Source organism: Lithobates pipiens, unplaced genomic scaffold (genome assembly GCF_037356315.1).
Source record: "Lithobates pipiens isolate NorthernLeopardFrog02 unplaced genomic scaffold, aLitPip1_a1.2 Scaffold_25, whole genome shotgun sequence".
Classification (NCBI taxonomy): domain Eukaryota; kingdom Metazoa; phylum Chordata; class Amphibia; order Anura; family Ranidae; genus Lithobates; species Lithobates pipiens.
Window position 1 is genome coordinate 175,376,918 of NW_027507787.1, and position 25,119 is coordinate 175,402,036.

The 25,119-nt window shown below is 39.1% G+C and overlaps 1 protein-coding gene across 1 annotated transcript; it reads right to left on the minus strand.

Annotated features, from left to right (window-relative positions):
* Positions 1-289: 289 nt before the first annotated feature.
* Positions 290-25,110, minus strand: HHEX (hematopoietically expressed homeobox). The gene is made up of 4 exons (XM_077455215.1): positions 24,598-25,110; positions 14,253-14,431; positions 11,688-11,738; positions 290-3,017 (listed from the first exon to the last, which is right to left on the minus strand). The coding sequence occupies exons 1-4, from the start codon at positions 24,959-24,961 to the stop codon at positions 2,784-2,786; spliced, it is 828 nt and encodes a 275-aa protein (XP_077311341.1). The 5' UTR covers positions 24,962-25,110; the 3' UTR covers positions 290-2,783.
* Positions 25,111-25,119: the final 9 nt, after the last annotated feature.

Below are 25,119 nucleotides of genomic sequence, written 5' to 3' on the forward strand. Positions count from 1 at the left end.
AATGTTTTTCCATTTTCTGGCCTGGTTCCCAGAAACAAGTCATTTCAGAGAAATAAGATAACCTTTATTAACTACAGAGAGGTCATTGACTGACCGTTTTTGGATGTTACCAAGGCATCCCAATCCTTATTAATCAATATAAGCTGCTCTGACTCATAGCTACGTGTTGTTTTTTTTCTCATTACCTTCTTCCGTTCTTCTGTTGAAAACCCCCTTTGTGTTATCTTGTATAAAATTTGTAGCTATTCTCAAGGTCCTTTTTACTTAAAAATTCAAATCTACAACAAAGTTTATTTTCAATTTTCCTTTTTATTCCACTGGTTTAGCCAAAAAAAATTAAATATATTTTCATTGTTTTAGGAAAAGTATATGTACAAGTCATATAAACAACGTGAGGTATACAATTACAGAACATGTACAAAACATATATAAATTACATATATACAATATAAAAACAGTAAACTTTCTGGTCAAATATATTTTGGATTCAGGTTAACTTACATTCAAAACAGTTTTTCTTTGAGATCTGGACATGAATAAACATATATATACAAATATACATACACCAGTGCATAGAAAATAATGCACCACTGGCCAAATTCCATGAAGAATGCTAATTGTTAAAGACAATGACCATTAACATCTAACCAAAACTAATCTTTATCTGGTCTAACTTCAGCAAAGTGATCTCTGATTGGTTGCTATAGGTTACTGTTATTAAGAACTGATACAGCACTATTTATCGATGTTAGATGGATGTTTTTGTAGGCAGTAGGCAGCTTTGATTTCCAGTTTTTATGTGGTTTTACCAAAAGATGTCAATTTAACTTCAGATCTGCAAACAGGTTAAAGGAATACTGAAAATGTTAGGTGTACACCTTTCTACAAGGTAAAATTAAGATCCTCCACCCCCTCCTCTACTAAAATCATGCATAAGAAAACATAGTTACTTTAGTTTTCTTGTGCATGATTTGGCGTTTGAAGAAACGCAAACTGTGCCCGATTTTCGAAAGTCACATTTTTGAAATTGTAAAATTAGACAAAATAAAATAAAGAGCACCTGTGTTCACATTGAGCATACAATCATGTGAAGAAGTTCTGTTTTGTTTTGTTTTTTCACTTTTGCCATTTTGCCATATCTCACCCTTAAAAAGTCAGGTCCATCGCTTTACTAGTGTGAAAATGGCTTCTCTAAATCAGCCCCACAGCTCTACTAAAAAAAGATTCCCATCCCAACATTAAATTATGCAGATCCAACTCATAGTCAAATTATGACTGCCTACCACATAAAAAGAATGCATATATAAATATGCAATAATTGACATTATAAATGGTAAACAATAAAATAATTTTGTCCAATTTACATCTGTCAAACTCCTTGAGCTCACACAGTAAGCCATTATAAGGTTATGGTGGCTATTATCACGTAGACTGATATTGAAATAATAGTGTAGGGAAGATATAGAAGAGATCTGGAGCAGGAAATGTTTTAACTGAATCAAAACCTTTTTATGAAAATTACAATGTATACATTTACCATAAAGCACCATGTTATGTGAAATAATCAGAGACCCAGAGAGCTGCCTTTGCTAAGGACTTGTCCGTGTAGGATTCACTGTCAAGCATTTTGATGCATTTGCCAGGACGCACGGACAAGAGAAATTATTTTGTCTTCAGCAGGCCATGGTTCCAATGTCCTACCAATGCATTGCATTGTAATGCTTTGGAATAAAAAAAAAGGTCCTATATACTTTAATTTTGGTACTTGAACTGCATTTCACCATACAAATCAACCTAAATTAAATATCTAAAAAATGCATTGTAAAGCATTCAAAAGGCACATTTGTGCATTCCACTGCAGTTTGCATTATTTTTTTGTGACCCAAGCCTAAACTGAAAGCACAGTAGTATACTACACAAAACACCAAAACTTGTTGTTCCATGTTTACTCAAAAACTGTGGTTACTGGTTCTGCTTTGGAAAACGGTCATTTTACTTTGGTTTTTAGCTACAGAGAAGTCAAACCCAGAGATTTTTTTTCTAGTTCGCAAAGTCCAAATCATGAAAATATGATTTGTAAAATGCAATTCCTAGTATGAATTGATTCATTATTCAATAAAAAAAAAATGTGTGTATCAAACATGTCAAATATCACTTCACGTATATATTATACCAGGTTATGCTGATGGGCTAACCTAGTATTAGTTGTGGTAAACCTAACATGCTTTATTATTGCTTGGTGCAATGGGACTGATTTACTAAAACTGGAGAGTGCAAAATCTTGTGCAGCTCTGCATAGAAACCAATCAGCTTCCAGGTTTAATTGTCAAAGTTTAACTGAACAAGCTGAAGTTAAAAGCTGATTGGCTACCATGCACAGCTGGACCTGATTTTGCACTCTCTCATTTTAGTAAATCAACCCCATTGCTTCATATGCATCCGCTATAGTTGACATTTGCCAAGTGATAGCAGTCTGTTAAGGCTGATTTAAAACTTTAGAAAAGTTTATCAAATCCAGTGGAAAGTCTTCAAGTCTACTTTTATCAAAATTTATAGGCACTTGTATATTATTAAAACATGCCCTGTCTAACGATTAAACCCCTTAGGTTAATGTACAGTACGACATAGACACTTGACCCTTACCTCCACTATTTATATTGCAGCTAATTGTACAATACATCAAACTCTACCCTTGTCCTTACCCCACAGTAAGATTAGGGGGTGAAGAATCCAGCTCCTGTTAAAGTGCAAGCTGAGTTTAAAGGTCCTTGGTGAGAAAGATATCAGTGGGTACATTTGTAATAGCCTTTGTCTCCTTCGATGTCGACTTCTTCATCAGAATCCTCTGATATGTCTGTTTCCAGGTTCTCCTGGGAATTAGGGGAGGGAGAACACTGAGAACCATCTAAAGAAGAGTCCTTAATTTTCTTCTCAATGCTCAAACAGTTCTCTTGGCCCTCCTCGCAGTCATTTTCTAGACTTTCGGTTTCTTCTTTCTTATTTCCCTGAGGGTTCTCCTAAAATAGAAATTTCAGTTAGCATTTTAAAGAACTGCAGCCTCCACAACCTCTACTGCCTCAAACTCTATAATCCGTGTTGTGATAGTAAGTTTCAAAACTAGCAGTACATTGTTTTCACACTGGGCATTATTCATTAACATAAGGGTGTAGCTTATTTACAACTATCATGGTTGATTGCACTTTTATTTGAAAATCAAATAATATTTTATGCTTACAAGCATTCTTCAGTCTATTTTCTAACATTCTTTCACACTGCACTAAATTACCAGCAATGGGGTGGAAACGTTCTCAGAAGCCAATCATGCCTATCATTAAAGGCTTAGTTCACCTTTACCAAAAAACTGCCTATGAAGATAAGGGGTGCCTGTAGATATAAAAAAACGGTGCAGCTTTGGCCAAAGATAAAGTGGTTGTAACGTTTTTTTTTTACCCTAATGCATTCTGCCCAGCCCCCCCAATACTTACTTGAGCCAGATCTTGATTCAGCGATGTCCATGACAGCAGTGGCTCTCTTGGCTCACTCCCTTCTCATAGGCTCAGAGACAGCCAGTAAGGAGGGAGCAGGCGTGGGGTTGAGAGGTGGCTCAGGATCGAGCACACACAAGTGCCTCCATAGCTTGCTATGGGGCAATTGGCACGGGGGAGTCTGGAGCTCCAGTGGGGGACCTGAGAAGAGAAGGATTGAGGCTGCTCTGTGCAAAACCATTGCACACAGTAGGCAAGTATGATGTCATCTATGTATCTCTGAAAGCTTGGCCAAAAACTCACAGATTTGTCATCATCTCATCGTTCTTTGTTGCTAGGACTTTGCTGACACTCCCCATTGATTAAAATCCTCTTGTATGCACTCTCTCTCTCTCCAGTCTGAGAGAGCCTGGTAGCTCTGAGCTCACAGATTCTTTGATGGAGGACATAGTGAACCACATACATATGAAAAATTGGTAAGCTCATTCCTTTGAAAACTGAGGTGAGAAGTAACAGCTGGGAGTGTCTTAGCAACATCATAGCAACAAGGCAGGCCAGGATGATGCCATCTTTGGGAATTATTCAGCTAGGTTTCTGGAGCTGCATAAATGGCCTACACTTTTCGCAGGGGCATTATCCTATTCTAGTCAAAGCTTCACTGTTTGCTTTTTATCTACTGGTGCCCCTTACCTGAATAGGCAGTGTTTTTTTTTTTTTTGGTAAAGGTATAACCTCTTAAGCCAACCAAATTATAATACAGTGGCCATTTCTATTAAGCGTAACAGACAGCTGAAAGAAAAATAACATTAGTTGTCTGGTTTATTTGTTTTAAGATTCCTTGCTTTTGATTTCTTAAACCTGATCTAGCCTTGTGCGAGCAGAAGAGAAATATTTCCAAGTTATATTAACAGCTGATATTCAGCCCAACAGTCGTGAAAAATGCACCTCAAAAAACGGGAGGCTATGGCTGTTCCCATATTTCTATCATATTCACTTTAAGTAGAGGAAGGCAGATCAGTATTCCAATGATGGGACATTAAAGTATTTATCATTTTATAAGGCAGGCTCAGAAAATGTGCAGCCAACCCCTCCAAAAGTAAACAATTGCTTAGCTTAGTAAAGAAGTGAAGCTGTTCTAACTTCAGTCATCCAATCATATGCAAGCAAAATCCTGTTTTTTTTAATCAATTTTCCTAGCAGATTTGGTATTTTTGGCAAAGTGAATTTTCACTTAGCTTAACCGTATTTGCTAAGCTAAGTGGATATTCCCTTTGCTAAGTGAACATGCTATACTCCTTTAGTAAATCAATCACCCAGTATGTACTGAATTTATTTATCCTTCTCAATAATTTTTCCATTCTGGTTACTGCTGCTTAGGCTTACAAATGTGTTTACTGGGCTTAAAGTGGTAGTACACTCTTTAAGAAAAAAAAAAAACTTTCCACCTGCAAAACAATATCATAATGTGCTAATATGCACCTCATACTAGCACATTATGAAAGACTTATCTTAAAACAAAGCCCTCCAGGGGTGCACTGTCACTGCTGCAGAGGCTTCAATCTTCACCCGGTCTTCCTTTCCGCATTCGGGAACTCTGGCCATCTGACTGGCTGCGATGACGTCACTCCCACACATGCGCACAGGAGTCTCGGTCGCAGCACACAGTTCTGAAGGAACAGCGCAAGTATGATGTTCCTTCAGATCACATGTGCCGGTGACATCACCAGCTGCTGAAGGAACAGCGCAAGTATGATGTTCCTTCAGATCACATGTGCCGGTGACATCACCAGCTGCTGCTTGCTAGAGTATCTCCTAAACAGTGCACGTTTAGGAGAAATTTATTTTATTTCTTTCCTAAATGCCATTATAAGCTTACCTGTAGGTAAAAATAAAAAACAAGAGTTTACTATCACTTTAATTGCAAAGAGCAACCTGTCTCTCAAAAGATTTCTGATGACTTGTGGCATCCTCACCCCTTGGCTGTAACCTTCTCACCTCTTATTGTGCACTTAGGATATGGGAGGTCTGTGCAATCCTTCTTTGTGAGCCAGAACAATAAAACTCCGTACACACGGGCAAAATGCTGAGCATCATCGGCTGGTTCAATAAAACCCGACGACGTTCGGCCCGTGTGTATGACTGGCTTCTGCCGGACAAGCATGCTGGAAAACCAGCAGCCAATGGCTGAGAGTGCTGATTGGAAAGTTCTGGTTGGGAGCCAGCAACTTAGCGTGGGAGATTTTGCTGTACTAACGCAGCGACTCCGACTGGGGCTGACCGTTTTTTATTTCATTCAACCAGCTGGGTTGAATGGAAAAAACTCATAGTGTGTACCAGGCTTTAGATCCCACCCTCCGTTACTGTGAGTGCACAAAGGGTGTAGGGGGGCTAAGCAGGCACCATCTATTTTCTGAGCATCAGGTGAGTAAGTTGCCATTTCTGCTAATGAAAGTACAGCCTTTTGTATTTAGTTGTACAGTACTTAGCATATTTCTTTGCCCAATTTTTGGTTTGGTATTAGTAGACTATGATATACATTCATCAGCTTGTTCAATTAGGCTTTGACAATAAAACCTGGAAGCTGATCGGTTTCTGTACAGAGCTGCACCTGATTTTGCATACTTAAATTTTAGTAAATGAACCCCTAAATCTAACCTAAAGTACATTTTTTAGCAAACCTCATCTAAAATATAAGTAACCAAGAGCAGTGTAATACTGCCAAGGTCTTAGGCCATACATACATACTTGAAAGTGTTGTATAGTCACAGGAAATACAGTTTGGTTTATGCCAGACTATACTTGGAAACGTCTACATGGTGCTTTCATTCCAGTTACACTGTTTGACCAGACTCTCAAAAACCTCAAAAAGCCTATTTTACAAGTGGAAAATTACGTTTTGTAACCTCATGTAGTATCTTCAGAAAGCAATATAACCACATAACCATAATGACTACATTCTCATGTCAGACAAGTCTGAAAAAATATTGATTCCTGAAGTTGGTCAGTCTTGAAATTTTAACAAATGTAAACTAAACTAATGATGGTTTATAATCCTAGTAATGCTTTAGCATGAATATTTCCAACAAACTGGACCCTTCAGACTTCTCATGTTAATATTATTGTTTGTAGTGAATGAAGCTTCATCATGACCATAGGGGTTGAAGTTGGCCAGCAGTTGGACTAGTAGGCACAATTGGATTGGCCTTTAGGCAGTGGCGGTGCATCCATAAAGGGCAAATGGGAATGTGGGATAATACTGCGCAAACTATTACCAAATATCAAAAAGAAATAACAACGTGAAAAAGCTGCTACACAAGAATGTGGCAAGTAGTCAAATGGGAAGGTAGACAAAATGTAGCGCTAAGACTAATTATACAGTGTAAAATGCACACATAAATGATGAACAATCTAATAAACATTCAATGAAAAAATTTATAAAAGAGTCCAATGTAGTGAAATAAGTGAAAAATAAGGAAAAAGGTCCAGGAACACAACTCAGATCCTGAAAAGGAAAACTTAATAAAAGTCCACAACCTTGAAGTGAAACTCTTCAGATAAATAAATGAAAAAGCTGGTATGTGAAACATCCCAAAATTGGGCTTCCTGCCCCTCCAGTTCGGTGGACACCCATGAGGTTCTTTGAAGATACCATTGGAGATGCCGGGTCTCTTTAATCGTTTGGGAGAGTCATATATCTGAATATCCATGCTTTTATGATTCGGTGTCGCTGACATCCGTGTCCACCAGTCTCGGTAAGAGTTTTCATTCTTATCCATCTAGAGAGGATTCATCATCTTGGATGTTTCACATACCAGCTTTTTCATTTATTTATCTGAAGACTTTCACTTCATTGTTGTGGACTTTTATTAAGATTTCCTTTTCAGGATCTGATTTGTGTTTCCGGACTTATTTCCATATTTTTCACTTATTTCACTACGTTGGACTCTATTATTCATTTTCTCATTGAATGTTTATTAGATTGTTCATCATTTATGTGTACACCTTACACTGTATAATTGGTCTTAGTGCTACATTTTGTCTACCATCCATAAAGGGTACAGGAGCGCTGCCCCCTCTCTCCTGTCACCTCTCTCTCACCATAGATAGATTCATGCAATGTATGATTCTATCTATCTATCTATCTATGGTCGCCGCTGCCGCCCCCTATTCGGGTGTCCGGCCCCTTGTCGGGCACCTGAATTACAGCAGCTGTTTGTTTGTTTTTGGAGGCGCCTGATTAGAGCCGTGGGCTCTAATAGGCATCCTAATTAGTGCCGTAGGCTCTAATGGGCTTCCAAAATGGTAAACAGCGGGTGTAATGCTGGACGTTCGCTGTTTACTCAGTGTTGTGTTAGGAAAGCAAATAAATTGCTTTCCTAACTCTGACCCGCCTCTCAGCCAATCAGGTGCTTTGGTCTGGTTACCTGTCACCTGATTGGTTGAAACAACAGGCGCAGTGATTGGACGCTTCAGATAGAGAGAGCCGGAGACATCAAGGAGCGTGGACGTGGAGGACACCCCCGTGACCCACTGCGAGACAGGTAAGTCCCAACTCCCGGGCGATGCACACTGGCAGCATTTGATGGGGCACAGTAGCGGCAATTGATAGGCACACTGGCAGCAATTGATGGGGCACAGTAGCGGCAATTGATGGGCACAATGGCAGCAAATGATGGGTACAGTGGCTGTGTTTCATGGCACAGTGGCTGCAATTAATGGGTACAGTGGCTGCATTTGATGGGCACAGTGGCTGCGCTTGATGGGCACAGTGGCTGCGCTTGATGGGCACAGTGGCTGCGCTTGATGGGCACAGTGGCTGCCTTTGATGGGCAAAGTGGCTGCAATTGATGGTTTTTTTTTTCAGTTTGTTTGCACCCCCCAAAAATGTTGAGCACCAGCTGCCACTGCCTTTAGGTATGTTTGCAGGCCAATGGGGGGGGGGGGGGGTCATTCTGCAGATATGTTTGGTGCTGACTTTTCAGGGGGTAAACAATAACCTAACCAGTTTTTAGTCCTCATATGAGACTTTATTGGTGGCATCTGCTGGAACCTGGTACTTAACAGACATTAGATTGTTGCCTGATAGAAATGCAAATGTCCAGATCTTCGAGCACCTTCAGATTTAATGCTTTGTTGGTCTTCTGTCAGAGTGAAAAATTCCCCTAAGATTAATAGGCTAAATTTTCAAGGTAACTGTAGGCAAATGGTCGAAGATAAGTAAAAGCCAACTAATGTCTATGAGTTTCATTAGGAAGAGATTAATTGGCTATAACTGACTATACGTCAAGTGCCAGAAGTGACTGCCTATCCCTTCAGGGCTGAGAATATTAACAGATACAATTCAAGACAAGGAAGCAGACTGGACAGTCACTTCACCAAAACTTTAAATCAACCTGTATGTATTCCGGTTATAGGCGGCACCTCACAACATGAGGGCATTCAGATCTGATGAAAGAATCTTAGCCAATAATTGGTAGGTAGCTGAATTATATAAAACAAGTATTTATGGCATTCATGGGTGAATATTTAAAAGTTACCAAACTTAACAAAACTGGCGGCATTATCATGATGAGTAGATATTTTAACACGGCTGACTTCCTATGTCATAATCCCACAGAAGAAAAATACCAAATGTCACTTTGTCGTCTGTGTTTGACTTCGTTGGCTGATTACAAAGGGGCTTATGAATTTGAGTGTTTAATACGAATAGCTTGTAATGCCCAAAAGCAATGAATCATATATATCACCTGGGACAGGTAAGTGTCCTTATTTTAAAAGTCAGGAGCTGCAGTATTTGTAGCTGCTAACTTAAAAAAAAAAAAATCCGCGGGACTCCCTCTTTAAGCTTTGGGGTAAAAAACCTGGAAGCTGATTGGTTTCCATGCAGAGCTGCACCAGATTTTGCACTCTCCAGCTTTGGTAAATCAACCCCAGTGTGGGGGCAGAGATTGGTGTAAATGCCACTATGTACTCTGAAAGATGCTGCATAATATGTTGTCACTATATAGATACTGAAAATAACTAAAGAAAGGTTTAAGCCTAGTACACATGAGCCGAATGTTGGGCAGCATCAGCTGGTTCAATAGAAACCAGCCGACATTAGACCCGTGTGTGCTGCAGTCGGTCAGACAGAAGTCGACTGTTCGGCAAGCTTCTGTCGATGGGGCATGACCGAAAAAGGTCTGCCAATCGGCTCCCGATCAGTGCTCTCAGCCAATGACTGAGAGCACTGACCAGAGTGTTCCAGCGGGGGGGACAGTCAGAACACAATAGCACAGCTGTCTGTTTTCTTTTTGTTTTTTTTTGATCAGCCCTACTGGGTTGAATGAAAAAAAAACTATTAGGCCGCGTACACACGCGGGGACTGTTCGCTCAACTTTGTCCGTCAAACAGTTTCAGCAAACAGTCCGCTCAAAATTAGCATGGACGGACTTGCCCACACACGACGAACGAACAGTTTGCTGAAACCGTGCGCGATGACGTGAACGGCACGTACGACGGGACTAGAAAACGACGTCCTATACACTGCAATGCAAACTTCGGCGTGTAAATCCTTTCTGAGCATGCGCGGAACTTAGTTTGATGAACAAGCCTACACACGAGGGGACTGTTCGCTGAAACTTTGTTTCAGCGGACAGTTTTTCGGAATTTCCGAAAAACTTTGTTCAGCAGACTGTTCGCTGAAACTGTCCGCTGAAAGCCCACACACGAGCGGACTGTCCGCTGAAACACTGTTCAGCGGACAAAGTTGGGCGAACAGTCCCCGCGTGTGTACGCGGCCTCAGTGTGTACTAGGGTTTAATCTGATTAGTTGCTGTGTGGCAGACAGTTCTTAGTACAGATCATTTGATAAATGTAGCTGACAACAGCAAGAGGTCACAAAAATATCTCAATTTCAACTTAGGTGTTGGAACTTTTACATATATTAATGTTCCACATAATACCTAAAATACAATGAGCACGGCGGCCCCAGTAAACCTGTAGTTATAGACAAAAGTACAACTGTTCATGCTGCTACTTGTAGTTCTGTGGTGCAGCAGAGTACTCAGCTTTGGTCTAGACCCCTCATTCTCATCCAGCGTTAAATGGAAGTCTAAAGTTTGGTACGCACTAGTAATTTTTTTTTCGTTCAACCCAGCAGGCTGAATGCTACTTGGCAGAGCCAGCAGAATGACACCAGTGATCTTTTTAACTGTATGTAAGGATGGCATTTTGACCACCACTGTAATGCTGTGTACACACGGCTGGACTTTGAGAGCAAAGGTCCAGCGGAACCAATCCGCCGGACAATTTGATCCTGTGTGGGCTTCATCGGACCTTTGCTGTCGAAAAAGACGGACTTTAGATTTAGAACATGTTTCAAATTTTTCCGACGGACTCAAGTCCGGTCAAATAATCCTTTAGTCTGTATGCTAGTCCGACGGACAAAAACCGACGCTAGGGCAGCTATTGGCTACTGGTTATGAACTTCCTTGTTCTAGTCCGGTCGTACCTCATCATGTTCGAATCCGTCAGACTTTGGTGTGATTGTATTTGTCCAAGCCCGTTCGTTCAGAAAGTCCGTCAGAACTCTGCCGAAAGTCCGTTGGGAAGACCGTCGGACCTAGTCTGCCGGAAAGTCCGGTTGTGTGTACGCGGCATAAGAGCCATTTTTTCCAATGACCCCCGAATGCACTTGTTTTAGCAGAGCTTCCCTGAAACTTGAAAGTTATTTTAGGGTTCCTCTGGGATAAGAAGGTTGAGTAAGGCTGGTCTAGACTATCAATAGACATCTGAGTGTGAATTTGTTAAGTCTAGCACCTACTTAGCTACATGGGTGTAATTAGAACAAACTTACATGCGGGACTACGCGTAGTTTGTGAAAACACAGGTTTGATTCAGACAGGTCATTAACAGGATTGCTTTAGGTGCAGGCTAATAAGATGAGCAGCATATGGCTTGACACAACAATTAGTGGCGGTTTTAATAGCCGCTATGGGAGAATAGTAGCCTGAGCCATCTATCTGCTCCTGCTTAGAAGCTTTTAGCATTATTTCTGCCTGAGCAGGTCCCCGATTCACTTAAGGCACTGTTTGCTTTTCTAATCAAGTTGAAGAGTTTACATAGCCACCCAAATGACTTGGGCATACAAGCAGGAATGGATGATCACATTAAATGATAAGTTGATTGTAACCACTATAGAAACCAATGTATTTGATGTACCTGTTTAAGCCGCCTCCATTTGGCTCTGCGGTTCTGGAACCAGGTCTTCACCTGCAGAGGAGGGAGAGGAGATTGTTATCAGCACAGAAATGGAGCAATATGCATTTTAATGAAATAGATTCATGCTTCAGAACGCGCCGCCTCCTGTGTGCTAGTGAACAACTGAGGCAGTGAGGTTGATTTACTAAAGGGCTAGACACTGTTCACATAGCTTACTGAATACGATGATGCTGGTTTCCCTTGAAACACCTTACTGGAGTGCAGGGGAAATTTAAAAAACAAAAACGTATTATTTTTCTTGCGCTTGTGAAAACAGCTTCAGCCTATTTGCTAAGGTTAATGAATATTAATTTGCAATCAGATCAGACTCGACTCCTTTAGTAAATCAACCCCATAGAGTGAATCAACAAAGCAAAGTGTAAATAGAACCACGATTGTGTAAGACAGCAATGAGTTTAATTTACTAAAGAAATAAAAAAAAACTGTTCACTTTGCATAGTGTATTTACACATTGGAAAGGGCATATTCTCTTCATTTAGTGAAAACAGTGAAGAATCTACCAATCACATGCAAGCATCAATCCTTTTTTTCTTTTTCCTTGCATCTGATTGGACATCATTCCAACTGAACCCAGCTTACTTACCAAACAACCTGAATATACCCTTTAAAAGTGAACATACTCGTTGCTTTGAACAGCCTTTTTACTGTTTTCGTAAACCAACCACAATGAACTGGTTCAGGGCAGTGATAAGATGAGAAGAGGAAATGTGCAAGTAGCATCCTAATTGCCTAATCATTTGTGATAACTCTTTAATTACCATGTATTAGTGCTAATAATAATCTTTAAAATGACACATAGTTATATATATATATATATATACACACACACACACACATATACAGTATCTTTGAAGTAATACTGTTAAGAGCAAGAATAACAACAGTAAATATAATAACAAAACAACAATAAGAATAGCAGCCAATGTAACTACTTAGGGCTCATTTACATTGTTCTGTTTTAATGCAAACATTCCAAGGCACCAAAACTTATGTGTGGAGGTTCACCATAATACATATACAGTAGTACCTTGGATTATGAGCATAATTTGTTTCAGAAGCATGCTTGAAATCCAAAGCACTCGTATATCAAAGCGAGTTTCAACATAGGAATCAATGGAAACTCAGATCATTTGTTCCAGTGCCACTGCTAGTGTATGTAGTACCACATGTGGCCAGAGGTGGGGGGGGCGCCGAGGACACTCAGAAATACTCAGAGGCGCTTGGTGACACTCGGGAAACGAGTGTCTCCAAGCGTCTCCGAAGCCCCTCCCCACCTCTGGCCACATGTGTTACTGCACACCCCAGAGGCTTGAATCCTGCTTGTCTTGGGAGACAATGCTCGCAAATCGAGTCAGAATTTTTTATTTTTTTTAAAAAGCTCGTATCGCGAAATGCTCGTAAACCGCATTACTTGCAATCCGAGATTTTACTGTAGTGTCTGTTCCCATTCTAGCACAGTGCAGTGTGTTTTGAATAAAAGTATATGATATAAGTTCAATGCAGTGCCTACAAATGTATGTAATGTGGTTCAATGTGTTGACAACAGGTATTGGTTTATGGCTGATAACCCTATCCACTACAAATTCTAAATTCAAAAATGCAATGGAAATTTATTTATTTATTTTTTTGGAAGTGTAGCTGGTTTTAAGGAATGAAATATGTAGCCATTTTATGATTAGGTTGTTTTATATATATATATATATATATATTTTTTTTTTTTTTTTTTTTTTTTTCTTGTATTTTTCTCTCGATAACAGGTGCTCTTCCAATAGTATCCTCATGAAGTGTGGGGAACTTACAACACCTGAATTTTTTTTTAGTTTTACCATAATATTGATTGAATGGTCATAGTTACTTAGTACTGCTTTATTGGTTAATTGGTTCCAGATGATATATTGCATATATATATTCGGTCTTGTACCTTCGCATTTGTATGTATTTGGTTTGAAGAAGGGTGCTATCTGTTCAGCTCGAAACTGTTACCTTGAATACTTTGGATACCAAGTAATTTTTACATTTTCAATAAATATTACTTTTTGTGCATCAATGGCCTTGTTATATATATATATATATATATATATATATATACATATATACACACACACACACACAAGGCGATTGATGAACAAAAAGTAATATTTATTCAAAATGTAAAAATGACTTGGTATCTTATATATATATGCACACATACATATATTTCCCCTGTTTTTTGTTCTATTGAAAACTGTGAAGTTTTGGATTTACCATCACTCAATGGTAATGGACTCCAGGACAAATAGAGAGGGTGGAACTGCTTAGAGGGAAAACAGATAGCAATACAAAAAAAAAAAAAAAACATGACAGAGTTGCTAGTCTCCCCCAAACCTGTAAAATAGGTTGGCTATAAATACATGGGCAGATGATCTAAGCATCCACATTATTATCATCTTGGGGCAGAGGGTATGGGGGGCCTCCTGCAGCAATAACATTGTCACTTTGGATTTCAGCCTCTGCCCTTCCCATTACCTGTCTCTCACTGAGCTGCAGCATCTTGGCCAACCTCTTCCTCTCTGGTGGTGACAAGTATTTCTGAGACTCAAACTTTTTTTCCAGCTCAATGGTTTGGTCATTAGAAAACCGGACCTGGCCACCTTTTCTCTTGTGCAGGGGTCTCTGGATGAAGGGGCTCCACAAAAGAGGTTTACCTGCAAACAATATTAGAACATCAGGCACCTTATCCACATATGATAGCAGTGCAGCAAGTTCAGGTACATTCCTGTCTACATATACTGTAAACTAAATTAACAAGGTATATTTACTGGCAGTAAAAAAAAAAGTCAGTCTTTCAACCAAACCTCAGCTGAGATTACTGATAATGATACATTTTGTAACTTTCTGAAAATCCTATTGAGTGGTTTTGATCAATCATCTTGAGAGCCTTTGATGATGGTAACATTTTAGCTTTAGGGGATTTTTTGCCATCAGAAAATGTGGAGAAAAAAAACACACAGCTTACACCAGTGACAAATAAGTAATCGATATTGAACTTGATATTGTATCCATGATTATAGAAATAAGAAATTGCTTGGAAAATGCGGGGACACTAGAAAGAGCAATGGCAATAATAAGCACACAAGAGATAAATACAGACAACAGAACTTTTGTAGTAAATGTGTGGTTTTATATTGCGGTATATAATTAAGTTATGGAAATACCATTTAATTACAACTGTGGATTTATTTTAATTACCGGGGAAATAGGGAAATATATAGCCGACAAATCAGAAGTCTATGGTAGATCAATGTGCATAGTTGTCTGTGTGCACAGTACAGTGTGTATATAGCCCTAGAACTAGAGGATTGTACTATACATAAGTCTGTACACTGGGGTTGATTTACTAAATGAATAGAGACTGTTCATCCAGCAAAGTGAATGTTCCCCGAGCTTAGTAAATAAAAAGCCGTGTTGCCTTATCAACCAATCATTTATTAACAAAAACTGTGCTTTTTAAACTTATATCACTCATCATTGAGTAATCAAACTGAACACAGGTTCGCCTTATTTACTATCCTTTGCTTTCCAAAATGAACACTATAGTGAACTTCCTTAGTAAATCAATCCCAGTATGTTAATGAGGTTCATTGCAACAGAGACTATGTCACAGGACTTGTATATATGTCATCGCAGGAAAAAAAGAGGGGAAAACTATATATATATATAGATAGATAGATAGATAGATAGATAGATAGATAGATAGATAGATAGATAGATAGATAGATAGAGAGAGACAGATATATAGATAGATATTAATAAGTCACACATTTATAAATATATTATCTATAATGCCTTCATCATCCTCCGGTGGAAGTACTTTAGGTCCAGCAGATCTTTTAATAGTGTATTTTAAAGATCAATTTTTTTTTTTTTTAAACAACAACAACAAAAAAACAATTCACAAGTGCAGAAGGAATGTTCATTCTAGACGAACATTCATATAACTCCTATAGTTAATTCCAAATATTCTATGGAAACTGTTCACTCTGAAATGCATGAGATGTTCTTCTTTGTTTGCTTTCATTAGTATAGTTCTTTTTTTTCTATTGGATGTTTGGGGAGAATTGGCCATCACACCCACACACATTCACAATCACTTTTTAATATCTTCTGTTGTCGTTTACATATTCATCTATAAACTATCTAAAAAAAACTATTATCTAAACCAGTTTATCAAAGTCCTCTTGTATTTTAGAGGAGCTGCTCTGATCTTACTGTATCACCCTGTGATTAAATATTAGTTTTATTTTATGAGTTGCATCTCATTCAACTCCAGATGAACTACATGTATCAGCATGCCACATATCAGTTAGCTGCTGCAAGATATATGGTGCTATGTAGACATGATGGCTGCTTCTATAGGAGTTTTGTGTTTTGCCTGTAGAAGCAGCTCAGGCTCCATGCACACTGGGCTTAAAAAAAACGTCTGTTCTCTTTGGAGTAAAAAACGCTCATATAGAGCATTTTTTGTACAAAGTTTGGACTTTTTTTTTTACGTTTTCTCTGCCAGTAAGCACCAATCAGAAACACGAAACGAAACGAAGGTTTTTTTTTTCCCTGCCTCTAAAGGTTGATCTTAAAATATGCCTCTACGTCCTAATGTACATGGACACATAGAATAACATTGAGTTGCTTCTACAGGCAGAACACAAAACAATGCCAATGTGCATTGAGCCTTAATGATATCCTATTGGTCCATGCACATTAGAGGTATATTTTGAGCTCAGTGTTAAAAGGCATTTTTGATTGGAGCTTTCTGGCAGAAAAAACGCTAAACTCAACTGATCTGTGTATAAAAAAAAACACTCGATAGGAGCATTTTTTTGCCAATGGAACTGGCTTTGTTTTTTTGTTTTTTTAAGCCCAGTGTGCATGCAGCCTTTTAAGCCTCTTGGGCCTGACAAGGCATGCTGGTGCTTGTAGTTCTATCGCCTGATCTGTAAGATTGTAACAAGTGAGAGGGTGTCCACACTTCCGTGACTGTATTTCCTGATCTCTATCAGATTGTCATAGAGCTTTTACAACTCATGTCATCCTGTACTGTTCTAGGCTTGTTATGAATGGATTAATAAGTCTGAAAAAACATCGATTGCCAACATTGAGACTGAATAATACAATCAGGTTCTTGGGAGAACTATGGCAGACAATGACCAGTCAGTTTCCCTGTGATCTACCAGCAGTGTTGTCTTCCTCATCATAAAATATAACAAAAATGCCATTGTCAACATGTAATAGTGTAATAGTATAAACGCTGTAGCTATAAATAAGATATTAAACCTTCAATACTTGAATGTATGTCTATAGAGCCCCTACGATTTTAAGGTTCATATACTGCTTCTTTATAACATCCATATATGACTATACAAAACTTTCAAAAGCTTTTCAGACCTGAATCAGAAACTATACTACAGTGGGGAGTGACGATTTCCAAAACACAGATGACTTCCTGATCAGTTACTGGAGAGAATGTTGTCAACTGTCACTTGTAATAATAATATATAGCCTGGAATGGCAGTTAACAGAACAAGAATCTGAAAGTAATATACCTGACAGAAGTTTCATATTCTGTGCAGGTACTGTATCTATTTACAGATTTAAGAATATCTGCACCTCTTTTATATAAAGTGAATTTGTTGTATGCTTACTAATTAGTTAAGATATTTAAAAAATGCATGCATGCATGAATGCATCTTATTACATGGTGCTACAGCTATTACAAACATGAAATATAAAGGGGCGATTTACCAATGCAATAGAGAATTCCATTAAAAAAAATGTTCACTTTGCAAAAAAAAAAAAAAAAAAAAAAAAAAATATATATATATATATATATATATATATATATATATATATATATATATATATATATATATATATAGGGCTGTGTTCACCTTAATTATCCAACGAGGTGTAAGCAAAAATATGTTTCTGAAATGTGTCCTTACACATACATGATGGTGTTTTCAAAGTAAACCTAGTTTCACCCTATTTAAGTTAAAAGATTGGTTTTGCCATGTGAACGTCCACTTTCTAAAGTGAACATCCCCTATTCCTTTGGTAAATCTACTTCAATTATACACATGCATAACAACCAATCTTGTTATAATAAATACATACATATCCATTTTAGATCTATATCTATAAAAGTAAATGAAAGAATAAAGTCAACTATTTTTTACTATCTTGCTGAAAATCTTTTGCGCAGACCCCCAAGATTGGAGGTGGCTGCTATAGTGTTTCACCTATGTGCTATTAAGGATGCAGGAATTTATGAAATCATTAGCAAGAAGAGTAAGCCTTGCCCAACAATTCCCCACATTTCTCAGAATCTAGAGGTGAGACCGCTATAGGTAAAACCGGCTTTTAAAATCCACAAAGGATAAAAAACTTGTTTTCTTTTAAATGACAGTTATTTTCAGTTGAGTCCAATGCAATTTAAAAATGATAGTCACGTGGCTAAAATAGCAGCTTGTGAGCTTAGGGCCAGTTCATATCACCAAAAAAGTCCTACGGTTCCGTTCCAGTTGCATACGCTTTTTTTATGCATTTCCAGATGCTTTTTTTCCCTGTTTTATGTATTTATTTTTTCCACTTTACTGGATGCTTTTTATGCTTTTTACTATGTTTCAGTACAGTTCTGTGCATGCAGAAATAAAGAAGTATGTTGTACTTTTTTATGGAACTGAAAAGCACTGGAACGCACTGTGCTAGTGTGTACTATGCCATTGGAACCCATATAACCTACTTTCCATGCTTTTTGATGCAGAAAAAAAGCACTGCACTGCTTGTGTTGTGAGCTGGCCCTTAATGTCTCTATCAACCAGCAGTCTTCTAACCGTTTTTTTATTATGCGTTATGAACATAAAAATGAAACTTAGACCCTGGATAGTCCCTATTCTGCACTTTAATAGAAAATAGAGTAGGAGTCTGGATGTTTGCTTGTCTTGACAGTATTCTGCAGCTCATGTATGAAAATGTAAGGATTCAGTACATAAAACATTTTGCAGTTCAGTTTTAAAAAGGTCAACTAGGATACTGCATCGTTGCTAGGGCCAACAAATTAACGTAGGATTCTAGATGTTTACTAGGGGCAACAAGGAATATTCTGCCGTTCAAGCTTAAAAATTAAAGTAGGATTCTAGATGTTTGCTAGGGGCAAAAATATTCTCCAGTTCAAGCCTAAAAAATAAAGTAGGATCCTAGATGTTTACTAGGGGCAACAAGGAATATTCTGCCGTTCAAGCTTAAAAATTAAAGTAGGATTCTAGATGTTTGCTAGGGGCAAAAATATTCTCCAGTTCAAGCCTAAAAAATAAAGTAGGATCCTAGATGTTTACTAGGGGCAACAAGGAATATTCTGCAGTAGAACTCTGAAGTAGGATTGTAGATATTTACTAAGGGCAACAAGACATATTCTGCAGTTCAAGGCTAAAAATAGTAGGATTCAGGATGTTTACTAGGGGCAACAATATTCTACAGTTCAAGCCTAAAACCTAAAGTAGGATTCTAGATGTTTACTAGGGACAACAATCTTCTGCAGTTCAAGCCTAAAACCTAAAGTAAAATTCTAGATGTTTGCTAGGGGCAAAAATATTCTCCAGTTCAAGCCTAAAAAATAAAGTAGGATCCTAGATGTTTACTAGGGGCAACAAGGAATATTCTGCAGTAGAACTCTGAAGTAGGATTGTAGATATTTACCAAGGGCAACAAGACATATTCTGCAGTTCAATGCTAAAAATAGTAGGATTCAGGATGTTTACTAGGGGCAACAATATTCTACAGTTCAAGCCTAAAACCTAAAGTAAAATTTTAGATGTTTAATGGGGGCAACAATATTCTGCAGTTCAAGCCTAAAACCTAAAGTAAAATTCTAGATGTTTACTAGGGACAACAATATTCTGCAGTTCAAGCCTAAAACCTAAAGTAGGATTCTAGATGTTTACTAGGGACAACAATATTCTGCAGTTCAAGCCTAAAACCTAAAGTAGGATTCTAGATGTTTACTAGGGACAACAATATTCTGCAGTTCAAGCCTAAAACCTAAAGTAAAATCCTAGATGTTTACTAGGGGCAACAATATTCTGCAGTTCAAGCCTAAAAATGAAATTAGGATTCTAGATGTTTACTAGGGGCAACAATATTCTGCAGTTCAAACCTAAAACCTAAAGTAGGATTCTAGATGTTTATTAGGGGCAACAATATTCTGCAATTCAAGCCTAAAACTTAAAGTAGGATTCTAGATATTTTCTAGGGGTAACAATGAATATTCTGCAGTTCAAGCCTAACAATTAAAGTAGGAATCTAGATGTTTACTAGGGGTAATATTCTGCAGTACTCTGAAGTAGGATTTTAGATATTTACTAGGGACAACAAGGAATATTCTGCAGTTCAAGACTAAAAATTAAAGTAGGATTCTAGATGTTTGCTAGAGGCAACGCGAACTATGTGTACATGACACATCTCTTTCATCTTCTGCTCTGTGTAGAAGTCATGGTGGTTTGGTTGCTATGGGTTACTGCAGTTGGCAGCCCTTTGTACAGAGTTGCAGCAGACTAACCCCTGGCCTGACCATGGCAGTTCAGCTGTCTTGTGAAAGGCTCTGCTTGCGTCAGTTGGAACTGTGTAAAAAAAAACAGCCCTTAGAAAAATAGGAAGCAACTGGTTATTTTAGCCACTGCACCGTCTCATCCCACACAGAGGAAATGAACAATATCAGAAAAACGGATCCTGGCTATCAGAAGCCGAGTGTTTCCTGAATTTGTCTGTATTGAGGATGTCGATAAAATAATCAACAGTGTGCACGAATTCCGAGGAAGAGGCAGCCAGGAAAACACTTAACAGCTTCTGAGGCCAGATTTACTCCTATCAAGAGCTCAAGGTTTCCTGTATGAACGGAAAGGGGTCAGTCTGCACCTCTCCGACCAGCCCCGACTAATAGCCAAGGCACTGCTTGTTCAGCTTCACCCCTAGGGACCGACCACAGGAACCAGACACAGCTCAGCATCCCTGCAACCCTGACCCATCACACATATGTGACCTAGACACCCACACTTCCAGGGACAGGCTATGCCTCTCATGACTGTCTCTGAAAACCCTAACAACTTTGCCCATCACACACATATATCACCTATACATAGACATCCTTCTACTTCCAGGGACATTCTATGCCTCCGATGACTGTCTCTGGAAACCCCAAAAACCTGACCCATCACACACATATATGTGACCTATAGACACCCATACATCTAGGGACAGTCTATATCTCATGACTGTCTCTGAAAACCCTAAAAACCTGGCCCATCCTACACATATGTGACCTATACATAGACATCCTTCTACTTCCAGGGACAGACTATGCCTCTGATGACTGTCTCTGGAAACCCTAAAAACCTGACCCATCACACACATATATGTGACCTATAGACACCCATACTTCTAGGGACAGTCTATATCTCATGACTGTCTCTGAAAACCCTAAAAACCTGGCCCATCACACACATATATCACCTATACATAGACATCCTTCTACTTCCAGGGACAGACTATGCCTCTGATGACTGTCTCTGGAAACCCTAAAAACCTGACCCATCACACACATATATGTGACCTATAGACACCCATACATCTAGGGACAGTCTATATCTCATGACTGTCTCTGAAAACCCTAAAAACTTGGCCCATCACACACATATGTGACCTATAAATAGACATCCTTCTACTTCCAGGGGCATTCTATGCCTCTGATGACTGTCCCTGGAAATCCAGCTGCTCTGGTTCCATTTCTAACCTGCATACCTAAAAATCATGTATTCTAGGAGCTCAAAGAGCACCTGTCTAAACAGTAAAGGAAGGGAGAATGCTTTACTAAAGGAGTAGAAGAGGCTGTTCACTTCGTAAAGCAAATGCTGGTAAATAAAATGTACCTGTGTTCACCGTGGATACCCAATCATGTGTGAGAGATCCTTCAAAAACAGGATTTTTACTATCAACTTGATGGCGTGAACACAGGCTCGCCTTATTTACTAACATTGACTTTGCAGACTGGATATGCATTTCACAAAGCAAATAGCCTGTACTCATCCCAATGTGTATTGTTATAATATATGCCATGGGGGTTATTTACTAAAGGAAAATCCACTTTGCACTGCAAGTGCACTTGAAAGTAAAGTCACTGTAGATACAAGGGGGGGGGGCATGCAAGGAAAAAAAAACATTTTAGCTTGTACATGATTGGATGATAAAATCAGCAGAGCTTCCCCTCATTTCAGATCTACCCCTTAGATTTAGAGCGACTGCACTTCCAAGTGTACTTTCAGTGCAAAGTGGATTTGCCTTTCGTATATATATATATATATATATATATATATATATATATATATATATATATATATATATATGTGTGTGTGCCTCTTGTATTTTATATCATATACATGTTGTAGATATATTATAGGAAATAGCACTCTTTCTTGATATATATATATATATATATATATATATATATATATATATATATATATATATATATATATATATATTTTTTTTTTTTTTTTTTTGGGGGGGGTGTTTTGGTTTTTTGGGGTTTTTGTTTTTTATGTAGAAAGAAAGTCAGATAATGAGAAAGAAAAAAAAAAAAAAAGCAAGAAAGAAAAATAAAGAAAGAAAGGAAGGAAGATTGTTTTTGACACAAACCTGTACATATGTTTCCTTTAAACAACATTTAAAATGCAAATAGTGTCTATTTCAGGATGGGGGCCTTCAGTGGCCATGGGAGATCTGGGTTTGAACCAAAGTTTCCTGAAAATTGTTTTACACCTAGTTGGGGTTGATGTACCAAAGAAACAGAAAATGTTTTAAATAGGATAGGTTTCAATCATCCAATCGTGTGCAAGGATAAGTCAATAGTTTAGCTTTTTATATATATAATTGATTGGGTATTCTAAGTGAACATAGCTATAAATTATTAAACTAAGAGAACATTTTCTACTAATCAGGGAGTCAATAAAATAATCTCTTATATCTACTATAACTATTTAAAAACAAAAACAGTGCAAAGTGCAGACACCTAGAACACCCCATTGCAGAGCAGTGTAAAGTGCAAACACCTACAACACCCCATTGCAGAGCAGTGTAAAGTGCAGACACCTACAACACCCCATTGCAGAGCAGTGTAAAGTGCAGACACCTACAACACCCCATTGCAGAGCAGTGTAAAGTGCAGACACCTACAACACCCCATTGCAGAGCAGTGTAAAGTGCAGACACCTACAACACCCCATTGCAGAGCAGTGTAAAGTGCAGACACCTACAACACCCCATTGCAGAGCAGTGTAAAGTGCAGACACCTACAACACCCCATTGCAGAGCAGTGTAAAGTGCAGACACCTACAACACCCCATTGCAGAGCAGTGTAAAGTGCAGACACCTACAACACCCCATTGCAGAGCAGTGTAAAGTGCAGTCACCTATAACATCCCATTGCAGAGCAGTGTAAAGTGAAGACACCTATAACACCCCATTGCAGAGCAGTGTAAAGTGCAGACACCTACAACACCCCATTGCAGAGCAGTGTAAAGTGCAGACACCTATAACACCCCATTGCAGAGCAGTGTAAAGTGAAGACACCTATAACACCCCATTGCAGAGCAGTGTAAACTGCAGACACCTATAACATCCCATTGCAGAGCAGTGTAAAGTGAAGACACCTATAACATCCCATTGCAGAGATCAGTGGCATCTGCTTTTTGACTGTGACTGGACTCTGCATCAACTTATTAAATCTCTATGAATCAAGTAGGCCCGACCCTTCCACACACAGCAGCAATCTACATCCAATCCCCAGTGATCGCACAGGAGATGCATGGTGTCGGATGCTGTCACAGCAGGGTGCACACAGAGAACATGACCTACTTTTAATGTATCAGATTTGGGTTGTTACTTTTTTTTAGTTCCGATTTGGTTGTCATCTTCAAAGTGAAGATTAGATCAGCTCGGTTGGTATGAAATAAACCTGCTTGTGTTCCTCCTGAGTGATGAGAAGCTCTTTGTGGTTACTCTGAGTTCAGTCTGAAAGATCTGAGTACAAATCAAAACAGCCACAGAGGCAGATTTCAATTCCTTCAAGTGATCTATAGTAGTACTGAGGGAGCTAGTTACAACAAGAAACCTGGACATACATTACACAATTGGATTGTACAATCACCAATGTAACATGAGGACAAACCTAAGCAATCCATCTCAATTGTATCCAATCAGGCAGTCGCTTGCACTGCACAGCTGATAGTAGATCTAAAGGAATTGTACAATCAGATGTATATTATATGGTCAGTCTAATTGTAGCCATAAACACTTTGATTTCACCATACACACTTTGATTCCATAATTATCTGATCCATATGTGAATCAGCCAAAAACGATCCAATTGGGAAACAATCGACCGAGCATAACTTCCCTTCCAATCCAGATCGGATTCGATCAAACTGACTCGATCAGCCAGAATGTAAAACGAATCAATCGGCAGCACTGAGATGTTTTGGTTATGAATGTGATCGATCCGATTATAAGATTGCATGGCGGAAACGTAATGATCATCTAATGTATCTTCCAACTATCAATATCAATCTGCTTCCCCAAGAGTGGCATATCGATGGGTTGGGTTGTGGACTATAGATCGGTTTTTCATAATGGGAGAGGAACTTGATCATTTATGGAATCATTTCTGGCAGGCCTGTGATGGCCTACAATCTGACCATAATACCATGGACCATAAGACCCTTCATACACACACAGATCATAGACAAGCAAGTAACATGAAACTTACCCAGAGTGTCATGTCTGATGAGGGCATGGGCATACTCCCCCATGGGTCTGGGGAAAGGGTAGAGGGGGCCCTGGAAACTGCTGCTGCCATAAGAAGCGGCCAGGGCTGCAGGGTGGGTGAAGGCAGGGTGGATGGGGGTAGGTTCGTAGATGGGGGTCCTGTAGGTGGCCACCAGGCTGGTGAAGGATGAATTAGGAGATGGCAGAGTGGGCGCTGTCATGGCAGATGTCCCATTAGAAGCTGCATTCCTCCCAAGGATGTCATCGATGTAGAAGGGTGTGGGGTGCACTGCCTGTAGAGGGGTGGGTGCATAGAAGGGCACACTGAGCCCCATGGCAGAGGAGCTGGAGTGCTGGTACTGCATGGCTCCTCTCTGCTCCCCCTCTCCTATAGTCCTGTCCACACTGATCAGAAAATCCACCCAGAGGTCTGCCCGCTTCTCCACCCAGGCTGGATATAAATGGTCCCACCAGGAACTGACCGCTCACTGACATCTACCCTGCCCTACACCAAACCTCCATG

What these genes read in the sequence shown, in the direction of transcription:
- HHEX (XM_077455215.1), bottom strand. Translation starts at nt 24,961, where the DNA reads ATGCAGTACCAGCACTCCAGCTCCTCTGCCATGGGGCTCAGTGTGCCC. An exon ending in CATCAGACATGACACTCTGG is followed by an intron (nt 14,432 to 24,597) that starts GTAAGTTTCATG and finishes TATTGTTTGCAG; the next exon opens with GTAAACCTCTTTTGTGGAGC. An exon ending in TGCAGCTCAGTGAGAGACAG is followed by an intron (nt 11,739 to 14,252) that starts GTAATGGGAAGG and finishes CCTCCTCTGCAG; the next exon opens with GTGAAGACCTGGTTCCAGAA.